Raw genomic sequence first — 12697 nt, forward strand, 5'->3', positions numbered from 1 at the left:
AGCATCACGGGGGAAGGCATTTGCATTGAGGGGGATCGGGGAAGGCTTCTAGGGGGTCATGGCACTTTAGCTGGGACTTGAAGGAAGCCGAGAGGCAGAGATGAGGAGGGAAAGCATTCTAGGCATGGGGGACAGCGGGAGCAAAAGCTCAGAGTCTGGAGATGGAGGGGCTTCTGCCTGCAACAGGAAGGAAGTCAGCGCGACTGGTTCGCAGAGTAGGTGAGGGCTCCCCCACATGGGGTCTCCAGCACCTAGCCCAATGCCTTGGACATCACAAATAGGTGCTTATAAATAAATATATGCTGCATTTCACCTGCCCCCAGGAGACTCCAAGCCAGGAACTGTGAGAGTACTTAATAAAAGCTTAGGGACCTACATCCAGCGCCTGTCTGTGCGTTCAGACAGGTTCGGTCTCCCGGCCTCACCCTGTGGTGTGTGTCTACGTAAGTGTGTGTGTGTGTGTGTGTGTGTGTGTGTGTGTGTGTGTGTGTGTAGGTGTGTGTGCGTGCGAGCGGGTATAGGTATGTGTGTATGGGTGTGTGTGTGTGTGTTGAAAAGGAGGAGCCACGTCTAATCCACTTGGAAGAACTAAATAGTTTACATGGATTTTTGCTCACGAAACACGGGCAGAGAGACCCTCACTTATTCTGGGATTCCAAGTTTCCTTCCAGTACTGCTGACCTTGATCCTCAGTTCCCTTTCTCCGGGTCGCCTGGGTCCCGCCTCTCTCCCCACTTTGCTCAGCCTAGACCGGGTCCAGAGGGGGTGGGGCCAGAAGAAGGCGGGACCCTGGCTCCTCAAATACCCCATAAGTCGCTGGTGCCCCTCGCGGGGGCTGTCAGGCAGGCGTGGATCGCGATGGGAGCTGGAGTCGCCTGGGTTGTGGGTGCTTTGTGGGGTGTCTTCCTCCTCTGCCGGCGGGGCCAGGGTGAGGACCAGGTCCCAGGGCTGGATGGTTCAATCCCTGCCCGCTGCGGGCCAGAACAATTCCTGCACCAGGAGGCCAACGTCTTACTCTGCTGTCCGTGCAAGTCGAGTAAGAGAGGAAGGTGGTGGGGAGAGGGAGGGAAAGGGGGAGAGGGTCCCCGGGCCAGTGGATCTGAGGCTGACCTCGCGTGCCCCACCCTCGGACTGGGCTAAGGCGGACTCTGGGGCAGGGACTGTGTCACTTGATAGTGGACGGTCGGGACGGAGGCATCTCCATTTCAGGGGGTCAGGTGAGGTGGGCTAGGGAGAAAGCTGCGGTAGGCTTCCTATCCCCATTCTCCTCGGCCCCTGCCCCCTTACCTCCCCAGATCCTACTGGCCTTTCTCTTTGGCCACACTCAAGATATACTCCGGTACCCTGGGGTCCAGTTCTCCTCCACCCACAGCCCTAGACATGGACTTCAGTGTGTTGCCCCTTCTGTTGAAGGGCTGGTAGTAGAATGTAACCCTCTGGAAGGCAGGGACTGTTTTTATTCTTGGCTTCATTTCCTTGACACTCTGCTTGGTGCCTGGCATGTATGTAGTAGGTGCTTAATATACGCTCGTTGAGTTGAATTGTCAGGGCAATGCAGGGATGCCTCTTCTCACAAGAAGCATTTCCTGAGGGTCAGAGTCAGAGATGCACTGCCCTTTTTGGCACAACAATCAGGGCTTGAGCTGGAGGTCCCCTGGAATGCTCACTGGCCCCAGCTGCATTAGATATCACCAGGCTGGGTGTGGCAGTGCCCTAAGGGGGGCCCCCCACTCTGACTATGGGAGGATGGTGGCATTTACCCAGGGTGTGGGTTGTATGTGGGGGGAAGCCATTCCTTTCCTCAGGGGGAAAGAAGGCTGGTGGGTGGATGGATGGCTGGTAAAGTGAGATTGAAGGATGATTTTTACTTTACCATATGAGGAATGTGTGTGTGCTGCCAGAGGGGAGAGGTCTAGAAATGGCATTTCATTAGGGTGGGAAACTCACTGTAGATAGCTCATCTCTCTTAGAGTTTTAGAGCATTTCATGGAGGCTCTGAGAGGTGAATGACTTGCCCAGGGTCACATAGGCCAGTTTAAGATGTATCAGAGACCAGATTGAACTTAGGACCTTCTGACTCCAAGTCTCTCCCTTTCTCCACCATTCCAGAAGGCCTGCAAGGATTGCCTGGACTGGAGATGAGGAAATTGAGCCTGGTGGGGGAGAAATGAAAGCTGTGTTCATATATTTGAAAGATTGTCATCTAGCGGAGAGGTTAAGCTTAATCGGCTTGGCCTCTGAGGACAGAGACAGGAGCAATAGAGGAAAGGTGGACAGAGGAGAGAGTTGCACAGGGCCGGATTTAGAACCGATAATGTAGGGAGCTGTCCAGATGGAGAATGAGTTACCAGGAGAGGTGGTTGGTGGATGTTAGAGCCCTCCCCTTGAAGGTTATTTTTTATCTACTCTGCATGTATGTTGTAGGCACCTTTTTATTTCCTATTTATTTATATGTTGTCTTCCCCCCTTTAGAATGTAAGCTCCTTGAGGGCAGGGGCTATCTTTGCCCCCCCTTTAGAATGTAAGCTTCTTGAGGGCAGGGGCTATCTTTGGCACCCCCCCAGGATGTAAACTCCTTGAGCGCAGGGGCTATCTTTGCTCCCTTTTAGAATGTAAGCTCCTTGAGGGCAGGGGCTATCTTTGCCCCCCCCTTGGAATGTAAGCTTTTTGAGGCAGGGGCTATCTTTGCCCCCCCAGAATGTAAACTCCTTGAGCGCAGGAGCTATATTTGCCCCCTCCTTTAGAATATAAGCTTCTTACAGGTAGCAGGGACTATCTTTGCCCTCCTCCCTTAGAATGTAAGCTTTTTGAGGTAGGGGCTATCTTTGCTCCCCCCTTAGAATGTAAGCTTTTTGAGGTAGGGGCTATCTTTGCCCTTCTCCACATGTACCAAAGCAAGTGATGTACTGAAGTGAAGCCTTTGCAAACCTTGGGGCCCCATATAAAATGTCAGTTCTCAATGAATGCTTCTCGATTGCTTCATTGATTGGTGGATTCCCTCAGGGAGGCTAAATGACCACTTGGCAGTCAGAGGAATGGGATTATTGAAGGATCCTGGTCAGGTTCCGGTTAAAGTGGACAGCCTCTGAGGTCCCTCCATGAAAGGCAATGTGCTTGAGTGGACAGAGTGTTAGACCTGGAGTCAAGAAGACCTGGGTTCGAATCTCACCTCAGATTCCAGCTGTGTGACTCAGAGCAAGATAGTTTCTCCTTCTAAGCCTCAGTTTCCCCATCTCTAAAATGAGGGGGTTGGGCTTTGAAGGTCCTTCTACTTCTCAATCTATAATCCCATGACTTAGCATTTTGTGTCTGACCGGGATCATAGCTGTATCTAAGGCTCCTGATCCCCAGAGTTTAAGAAGGGGCTGCCCGTGGCCTGCCCCTGCCCCTGCCCCTGCTCCAGAGACACTCCCTAATGGCTTGTACTTTTCCCAGGTACCAGGCCATGCCCATCTCATGAGCTGAGGGGCTGTACCTGTGCCACGCCCGGAGAGTTCTGTGAAGATTCGGACTGTAAAAGCTGCAAGAAGCACAACTGCTCCCCTGGCCAACAGGCCGTCCTCCTCGGTGAGCACCTGAGCATGGCCACCACACCCCTCTCCAGGACCCAGCTCTGGTCTGGTGCAGCCAGATTTGCACTCTGCTCCCCATTTTCTGCTTTTGGCTTATGCATGCTGGCGGAAGCTTCTGCCCACACCCACGCATGGGAGCTCAGGGGATGCTGGAGCTGGGCAAGAGGTGAAGGGCACAACTTTTGGAAAGAAGTCAGATAAGAATGGATGCCCAAGCCAGTTTAACTCATGATCTGTGAGCATTTAGGAAGCACCTGCTGTATACTGGCACTATGCCAAGCACTAGGGACACAGAGACAAAAGTGAAACCCTCAAGGAGTTTACATAAGAGCCAGTATGAAGCACCTACTGTGGGGAAAGCTGGTCATATAAAATGCCTTTACAACCTGGCTCCAACCAACCTTTCCAGCTGTGTTTCTTTTGCTCTGTCCCATTCCCTCCATCCCAGATAAACCAGTTTAACTCTCCCATCCCAGAACTCAACACTCCATCCCCTAGGTCTATGAATCTGCACATGCTGTCCTCCATTAAGGACACAGTGTGCTGCAATAGAAAGGGCACTGACTCTGGAGCAAGAGGGCCAGGGTTCAAATCCTGCCTCTGACTTATTACCTTGGGCAAGTAACTCCACACTTCTGTGCCTCAGTTTCCCTCCCTGTAAAATGAGGGAGTTAGACTACGTATTTCCTGAGGTCCCTTCTGGCTCTCAGTATCTGATCTTTGGATCCTGGTCTATACTCTCTCCTCATCTCTACTGCTCAGCTCAGGAGAAGCTACCTCTTCTCAGAAATTTTTCTCTACTCCCCAGCTTCCCTATCACCACCCTCTTCTTCCTCAGATTACCTTGCCTATACTTAGAGACATAAGGTTATAGATTCTTTGATTCAGAGCTGGAAGAGACCTTACATTCAATTTTTCAGACATTTATTAAGCTCCTACTGTGTGCAAGGTAAACAGCGCCTGACTTTAAGGTGCTCATATTCTGCTGGGGGGGGGGGCATGGCTACAATTTGAGGAGCAAGAAGACAAAATGACTAGGGGGCTTGGCTAAGGCTTCCAGCAGGAGGGAGACCCTGACATAAATGTATTTAAGAGTTGGAAGTGAAATCCAGGCATGTAGGGACAGCCTTTGCAAAGGTGCAGTGGCAGGAAATGGAATGCTGAGTTCAGGGAATGGCAAACGGGCCAGTTGGTTTGGAACCTAGAAAGTGTGAGGCTTTTTAGTCCTACCTTTTAATTTGACATATGAGGAAAGTGAGGCTCAGAGACTTGCCAAGGCCACACAGCCAGTAAGTAGCAAAGCCAAGATTTGAACCCTGGTCTTTTGAAGCAAGTCCCTTGCTTTACCCATAAGCCCTCAGTCTGGGTGGGTTTTCTGTCCCCAGTGGAGGGTAAGAAGAGTGAGAGGCAAGGAGTAGGTGGCCAGACTCCTGACTCTTAAGTTCAGTGCTTGCTCTTTCCAGTATACCACACCACACTATACATTTTTTCTCCCCCAAAGGACAGGGACATCTCACAGCAGGCACTTCATAAATGGTTGTTGACTCGGAGGTACAAGGACACAAAGATGGAAAAACAGCTCAGGCACTAGCTTCAAGAGGCTGACAATCAAATGGGGGTGGGGGGGGGAGCATAGGATGTGTGTACAATATTTATGTGTGGGAGAATGAGATAAAGAAGATCCATAGCTTTTTTTCTGAGTGTGGGGAGAGGGATCTAGGAAGACCTACTGGAGGAGGTGGCAGCTGAGTTTAGATTTAAAGGTATGACTATGGGGGGAGAGGGGAGAGAGGAGACTGTTTCAGCTCAGGAGAATGCTGAGATGGGGATGGGGATGGGGATGGGGCTGGGAGGAGGCTGGTGAAGGAGAAGGGATGAGAGTGGTCCAGAGGGGCTAGAACTTGGACGAGGTCAGGGGGAGGAGTATGATTAAGTTTGATTATTTGGTTGAAACCAGATTGTGGAAGTCTTGAATGCCAAGAACAAGAAGTTTTGTGTTATTTGCAAGGCAACGAGGAGCCTCTAAAGGATTGTGAGCAGAGTAGACACATAGTTAGAACTGGAGGGTGAGAGCATTCTGTGGGCAGACTGGGCTGGGGCAAGACCAGAGGTAGGAAGACCATCCTGGATGATCAAGGAGAAATGGCTTGAGACGTGGGAGAGGTGTGGACCTGGGGCCGTCTCATCAGCTCTGTTTGACTCATGGAGTGTCTCTATGCAGATGGCTCCCACGTCAGTCAACCTGAATATGCCACATCATGGGTTCTCTACGTTCTAATGTTCTCTGTCAACCTACTCTCATATTCCTTATAATATATTCTGACATTGACTGTCAATACCTTCTAATATTCTAGAGCACATTCCATATATCATATAGCTATGTATTCTAATATTCCATATCAGTATTTTCTAATAGAATACAATATTCTATTCATCTTTTAAAATAGTCCATATACTATATTCTATATATGCTAATATCCTATATCAATCTATGCTGACATTCTATATCCTATATTCTCTATATTCTAATACATGCTAATATTTGACACCATATATTCTATTTATTTTAATGTTATACATAAATCTATTCTAATATTCTATAATATATTCCATATAAGCCATTTAAGTAGTCTATATCACCTGTTTTGTATATTCTAATAACCTATATCAACCTACTAATATCTAATATTCTATATCAATCTATTCTAATAGTCTATATCATATATTCCATATATTCTAATAATTTATATCAACCCATTCTAATATCTTATATTCTATAGTAAGCTATTTTAATAGTCTATATCATATATTTTATGTATTCTAATAATTTATATCAACCTATTCTAATCTTATATTCTATATCAAGCTATCCAAATAGTCTATATTGTATATTCTAATAATCAATAAAAATCTATTCTAATAATCTATCATATATTCTACTAATTTTTATTGACCTGTTCTAATATTCTGTATCACATATTCTATATATTCTAATATTCCAAATCGGTCTGTTCTAGTTTCTCTTCTGAGTGCCATAGGATTCTCCATCATTCCACTTGGATGTTCCAGAGACTTATTTCCTTTCTGTCCTTGCATCCCCAATGCCTGGCACATGCCACTTAAATGCTTACTGAATTCAGTTATCAAACTCAATATGTCCAAAGGAGAACCCATTCTGTTTCTCTCTGAATCCATTCATCCTCCAGGTTCCTTCTTTTGTTGTCTGGTTATTGTTGTCTGGAACTTATTAGATGCTCCTTGACTGACTGAAAGACTGGTGCCTCCACCTCCTTTCAGTCCCCTGTGTTCACACCCTTGGAGCCAGTCATCTCTGACTCTTGCTGTCCCTTGCTCATCCTCCTGCCAATCAACATTCTCCTTCCTCAGCACCTATTGTATCCATCACCTGCTTTGTGCTCACATGGCCTCTTCCCTAGTACTTGTCCTCACCCCCTCTCTCCTAGACTATGGAAGTACCTTCCAAATTGTCGTGCTTTGGGTAGTAGTTTCCCTCACCACTCCATCTCCCACCCAGCTGCCGTATGAATATTTCTAAGATTCTGACCATGTCCCTTCTCTATTCCAAAATCTTCCACGGAGACTCCTCCCTCTGTCATCTTCATCCTTCCATAATTTGGCTTTCACCTCCTTTTTCTATCAAATTATTTCCCTTCATGTAGTCTTTCTTTCAGCCACAGTAGCTATTCCCACAAATCATTGTGTCGTCTCCCATCTCTGGGCTTTTGCATTAGCTGTGCCCACCCCCCTTCTATCTCTTAGAATCCCTAGCTTCCATTGAGATCCAACTCAAATGCCACCTCCTATGGGGACCTCCATTCTCAATCCTCTTTCTATCCTGATAATATTTTTAAAATTCATTTATCTGCACAGGATGATTCTCCCAAGTAGAATGGAAGTTCCTTAAGGGCAGGGGCTGGTTGGCTTTGTATCTCTAGCACCTAGCACAGTGCCTGGTATGGAATAAGTATTTATTAAGTGTTTATTAAACTGGATTGTGGGACGTATGGGAAAGAATCAATCAGAGGAGAATGAAAGCAATGGCCAATCCTTCAGTGGTAAAGGCTTGGGTGAAGGTGGACAGCATTATGATGTTCTCCAGGGGCCCTCAACTACTTAGGAGTAAGCCAGACAGAAACAATCCATCAATAAGCATTTATTAAGCACGTATTATACACTGGCACTGTGCTAGGGGCCCAAGGATACAAGGGCAAAAACCAAAGTGGTTCCAGACATTAAGGAGTTTACATTGTAACTGGAGAGATGCCTATGTAAAAGTAGAGAAGAAACCCAAAATATATACAAAGTAAATTCAGTATAATGTGGGACTGGGGGGGGGGGCATGTGGAGAAAGCGATGGGATAAGCCATTAGTAGCTAAAGAGATCAGAAGGGCCTCAGGTGGTGTGTGAGCTGAGCTTTGAAGGAGGCTAGACTGTCTAAGAGGCAAAGATGAGAAAGGAGTCCCCTCTAGGCATGGGGGACAGCCAATGCAAAGACAGGAAAGGAGAAACAGCACATAAACCAGCTGGATTGGAATGTAGAGTGTGTGAGGAGTCATGGATCACAAGCCTGGAAAGCTGGGTGGGAGCCAGACTCTTGGGGCCTTAAATATCCAACAGAAATTTTGTGCTTTGTCCTCAAAGTAATGGGGAGTTACGGACATTTTGTGAATGGGGGTGTGACTCGGTTAGGCCTGCCCTTTGTCAGCCAAGTGGAGGATGGACTGAAGAGAAGAGAGACCAGAGGCAGGGAGCACAGTAGGAGGCTCATCCAGTAGTCCAGGCAAGAGGGGGAGGGGCAGGTCAGAGATCATGGACATGATCTGCTTTGGGCAGTGCCAAGACCCTGCTAGTGTGGGTAGATGGCAAGATGGCCATGGTTGGGGCTGTATAGCCAGACATGTGTTTGTATATGGGTATAAAGATAGATAGATAGATATAATAAATTAGATAGGATGGATAGATAGGTAGATAGAGGCATGTATGTATACACACATATGTACACAGTGTACACATAGATGTACATACATACACACGCAAACACATGAAGACACACATGTGTATGCACACATATGTGTACACATCCACAGTATGTAAGCACATGTGTGCACATATATAGACATATACACATATTTCCACACACCTCTACACACACACACACACATACACACATATGTACCGTAATATCCATTATATCACAGATGCCGTGGCCTGCGGTGGTCATGGCTATAAAGGAGCGTCTTTCATTCCATTGGCCAGGCTTGCCTGGACAAAGGGGAATGTGTACCCTCCTCCAGAGTCTCTAACTCCTCCATCTCTCCCTGATCTGCCATCCTTCCCAACAATCTCTTCCTCATTCTGTCCCCAGGGAATTTCCTTTTCGCCCTCAGGTGCAAGGACTGTAAAGATGGCACCTATTCAGATGGCATCGATGGCAAATGTCTGCCCTGGACTGAGTAAGTTGGGGGTGAGAGATGGTGGAAAGTCTCAAGAAGGCACTATGAGTTGTGATGCCTCAGGGCTGTCCAGACCAGGCCTAGCACATACTCGAGAAAAGCTGAGGCCCCTAACAGTCTATGGCAAACTCCCTCTGGAAGTCAGCACACATTTAAGTGCCTATTATGTGCCAGGCATTGTGCTAAGCACTGAGGAAACAAGGAAGGCAAAAAGATGGTCCCTGCCCTCAAGAAGCTCCCAGTCTAATGGGGGAGACAACGTTTACCCACTTAATCTATCTAGCCTGGGGCAGGGGAGCTGGGGGACTAGGAACTAGACACTTTCTGGCTCTTGCCCCTGCCTTTCTTGTACAGACACCAAAAAGGGGACCTGGGCTCCAGGCAGTCCCAGCTCAGAGCCCAGGATCTGTGGGCTGAGGGTACTGCCCAATCAGCCCCTGCCCAACTTGGGGGTCTCAGAGGCTGAGGAAGCCCTAGGGGAGGAGGTGGAGAGTCACCCAGCTAATAGCCCCTGATCCATCAGCAGAACCAGGGTTTACAGAAATGGGATGGCTTGAGGTTTAACCCCCTAACATCCACTCAGTCTCCTTCCCGTGTGACTGACAACATGTTAGGATGGGTGGGGGCTGGGCCAAAGGGGGTCCAGGCCATGGTGGAGGCTGAGGGGACACCCTGTATCTTTGTAGAGAACAAGGCTTCCCTGTGGAAATGGGGGATAGAAACCCCCAACCTGAGGCTGTAGTCTAAACAAACTTATCTTCTGTCTCTGTGTGTTTGGGTTACAGCTGTGGCAGGGAGGGGTTTCTCACTGTCCGTCCAGGGAACAGAACCCATAATACGCTGTGTGGCATGGCTCCACTTCCAGGATCAGGATCAGGTATTCTTTATCCTCTCTTCCCCCTCCCCCCACCCAGGCTCCTCTCCCCATGCGCACATATCAGGACTGCATTTTTTAAAGTACCTGCTATGTGCCAGGCAACCCAGCTGGGCTCTGGAGACACAAAGAGAATGAAATGGGCTCCTCCCTCAAGGAGCTCACATTCTCCTGGGGCTGGGGGGTGGGGGTGGGAGGAGATACAGTTGCTTACAGAGAAGTAAATACAAAGTATCTACAAAGTCATTTCAAAAGAGTGCCGACTACCTTGGGAAAACATGGAGGGCTTTCTGTTGGAGGCGGCACCTGGGCTGTGTGATGAAGGAAGCTGAGGATTCTATTGGGAGGCAGGGTGAGGAGGGCGAGCATTCCGGGCGTGGGGGACCATCAGTGCCCCAGGCACCACGGCAGGAGAAGGAACATTGTGTAGGGCGCAAAGCTTGCAAGCCAATTTGATTGGAATAGAGGGAGCGGAGAGGGAATCCCATGAAAGGCAGATGGGGGCCAGATTGGGGAGGGCTTTCCATGTCAGGCTGAGAGAGTCTGGCTCTTATCCTATGGTGACAGAGAGATTTTTTAAAATAGGAGAATGACATTTTCAGAACTAGCAATATTATTGTTGTAATAGATCGAGAGCTAGCCTCAGGGCCAAGGAGGTCTGGGTTCAAGTCCAGCCAATGATACATACTGGCTTTGAGACCTTGGGCCAATCCCTTAACCTCTCAGTGACTTAGGCAATTGATTCTCTAAAACTCTGAGTTGCAGTGGTGTTGACCTGCATTGGTAGATGGTGTTTTCTCACCTGGGAGTTCCCCAAATCGGTGAAGTCTCAAGTTCAGTCTTTATGCCTAATCTGGGTGCAGGGGAGGGTTGTTGTGCATCTTTGGGTGTCTCTTTCTGTTGCTCCCCTCCCCGCCGGACACTTAGAGAGTCTCATGAGCCCTGTTCCTTCAGGTCTCTCCAACTCCTACAGCGTCCCCGTGGCCATCCTAACAGGCTTAGCAGCCATCACCTTCATGCTTGTCATTATCCAGCTGGTCCTCCACATCTGGTGGGTGAAAAAGGAGCCCTTCATCAAGGACAGAGGTCAGTCCTACTGGAGACAGGGAGGAGGGTGGTGGTGGTGCCTCAACTGTCCCTGAACCCGCCAGGGGAGGGATACTGCCCTTACGCCAAGTGTCTTCCCAATTCCCACCCCAATTGTGGACTGAGTTATGGGCCTAGGGAGAAGCCCCAGAGGCCGGTGTCTCCCCACCCCCCACCCCGAGAAAACCCAACAGCCCGGAATTTGGATGACTCTTCTAGGCCTCTTCCTTCCACTGCAATCCTGGTCTACCTGACCTTGGGGAGCAAAAGTACTCCCCACCCCCCTGCCAGTTCATCCCTGGTCAGGGCGGGCCTTGAAGTAGTGACCCCAGAGATCACCTTTCCTCCTCTCTCCAGAGTCCATCTTGCCCCTGGGACCTGGGCCCCCTGATGATATCGGCAACTGCCCTTTCCCGGAAGAGGAGTGGGGGGAGAAGACGGCAGAGGACAAGGCCCAGATGGGTCATCCATGGGTATAAAGAAGCCTGCCACAGTCTGGAACTTTGAGGGGGATACCCCAGAGACACAAGTAGAGAGGCCAGCTTCCTGTCACTCAGACCCTTCTTCCCTACTACCTGAAGCTGCAGCCTGAGGACAGGGTCAATGCACCCCAATTAAGAGCCCTAAGAATGTGAGATGGTTGAAAGCCTTGGACCAGCCAAGTGGAAACTGAGCCACGGTCCCAGATCTGGAGCTTCATAAAGGCAGCATCAGGATTGGGGGGATTTGGGTGGCAACACTGCAATTCAGACCCTGGCACTGAAGAAGAAGAAGAGGAGGAGGAAGGGGAGAGCCAGCCCTCTGGCAACTTAGATTGTGAATATATTAACTTCCCATAGTGGATGTGGAGCAGGACCCCAGGGGGCTGGACCCCAGACATGATATTTCTTCTCCCACCTCTGGACCTTTGCCTGGGCTGTTCCCCCATGCCTGGAATGTTCTTCCACTTTTTAGAATCATTTTATTGTTGTTTTAAATCAATTAGTCATGTCCAAATCTTTGTGGTCCCATGGGGAGGGAGGTTTCTTGGCAAAGATACTGGAGTGGTTTGCCGTTTCCTTCTCCAGCTCTTTTTACAGATGAGGGAACTGAGGCACACAGGATTAAATGACTTGCTCAGGGTCACACAGCTAGTAAGTGTCTGAGACTAGTTTTGAACTCAGGTCCTCCTGACTCCAGGGAGGCCACCTAGTTGCCTTCAAAACACAGAGGACTGGACCATGGGAGTGAGGAGGAGGTTGTCTGGGCCTTATATTGAGAGACTGAATGATCTTAGCTCAGTCCTCCATCTTTTTGTTGGCCTTAGCATGTAGCAGAGTCAAATTCCACTTGCCTGAGGAGCAGCTGAATTTGGAATATGTGTGGACCTGTGGCTAGGCAGCTAAGTAGGATAGTAGGATCTGAGTTCAAATCCTGCCTCTGACACTTGTTGTGTGACCCTGGGCAAGTCATTTTACCCTTCTTAGACTTAGTTTTCCCATCTGTGAAATGCATATACTACTAGCACCTACCTCACGGGATTGTTGTGAAGATTAATGAGATGATCTATGTACAAAGATGTTGTTATGTTAAATGGTTATTATCAGTAAGTGTCCAGGAGTCGGATGGTCACTTTCTCCTTTGGCAGTTTCAGCAGCACAAGTTTCCCTCCTGGTGAGGGAAATCCCTCCCCCAGGGCTGCTCTCAGGCT

At 48.8% G+C, this 12697-nt stretch overlaps 1 protein-coding gene across 1 annotated transcript; it reads left to right on the top strand.

Annotated features, from left to right (window-relative positions):
• Window positions 1-858: 858 nt before the first annotated feature.
• Window positions 859-11973, top strand: TNFRSF18 (TNF receptor superfamily member 18). Its single transcript, XM_036747581.1, has 6 exons — window positions 859-1036; window positions 3436-3567; window positions 8960-9047; window positions 9833-9924; window positions 10876-11007; window positions 11365-11973. Exons 1-6 carry the CDS (start codon window positions 859-861, stop codon window positions 11484-11486), a joined length of 744 nt encoding a protein of 247 aa, XP_036603476.1. The 3' UTR covers window positions 11487-11973.
• Window positions 11974-12697: the final 724 nt, after the last annotated feature.

The sequence above is a fragment of the Trichosurus vulpecula genome, chromosome 2 (assembly GCF_011100635.1).
Source record: "Trichosurus vulpecula isolate mTriVul1 chromosome 2, mTriVul1.pri, whole genome shotgun sequence".
In the NCBI taxonomy this organism is placed as follows: Eukaryota; Metazoa; Chordata; class Mammalia; order Diprotodontia; family Phalangeridae; genus Trichosurus; species Trichosurus vulpecula.

Bases quoted from the DNA above. Each gene is read 5' to 3' on its own strand.
- TNFRSF18 (XM_036747581.1), top strand. From the start codon at position 859: ATGGGAGCTGGAGTCGCCTGGGTTGTGGGTGCTTTGTGGGGTGTCTTC. The intron at 1,037-3,435 runs GTAAGAGAGGAA...TACTTTTCCCAG, and splicing joins CTGCTGTCCGTGCAAGTCGA to GTACCAGGCCATGCCCATCT. The intron at 3,568-8,959 runs GTGAGCACCTGA...TTCTGTCCCCAG, and splicing joins CCAACAGGCCGTCCTCCTCG to GGAATTTCCTTTTCGCCCTC.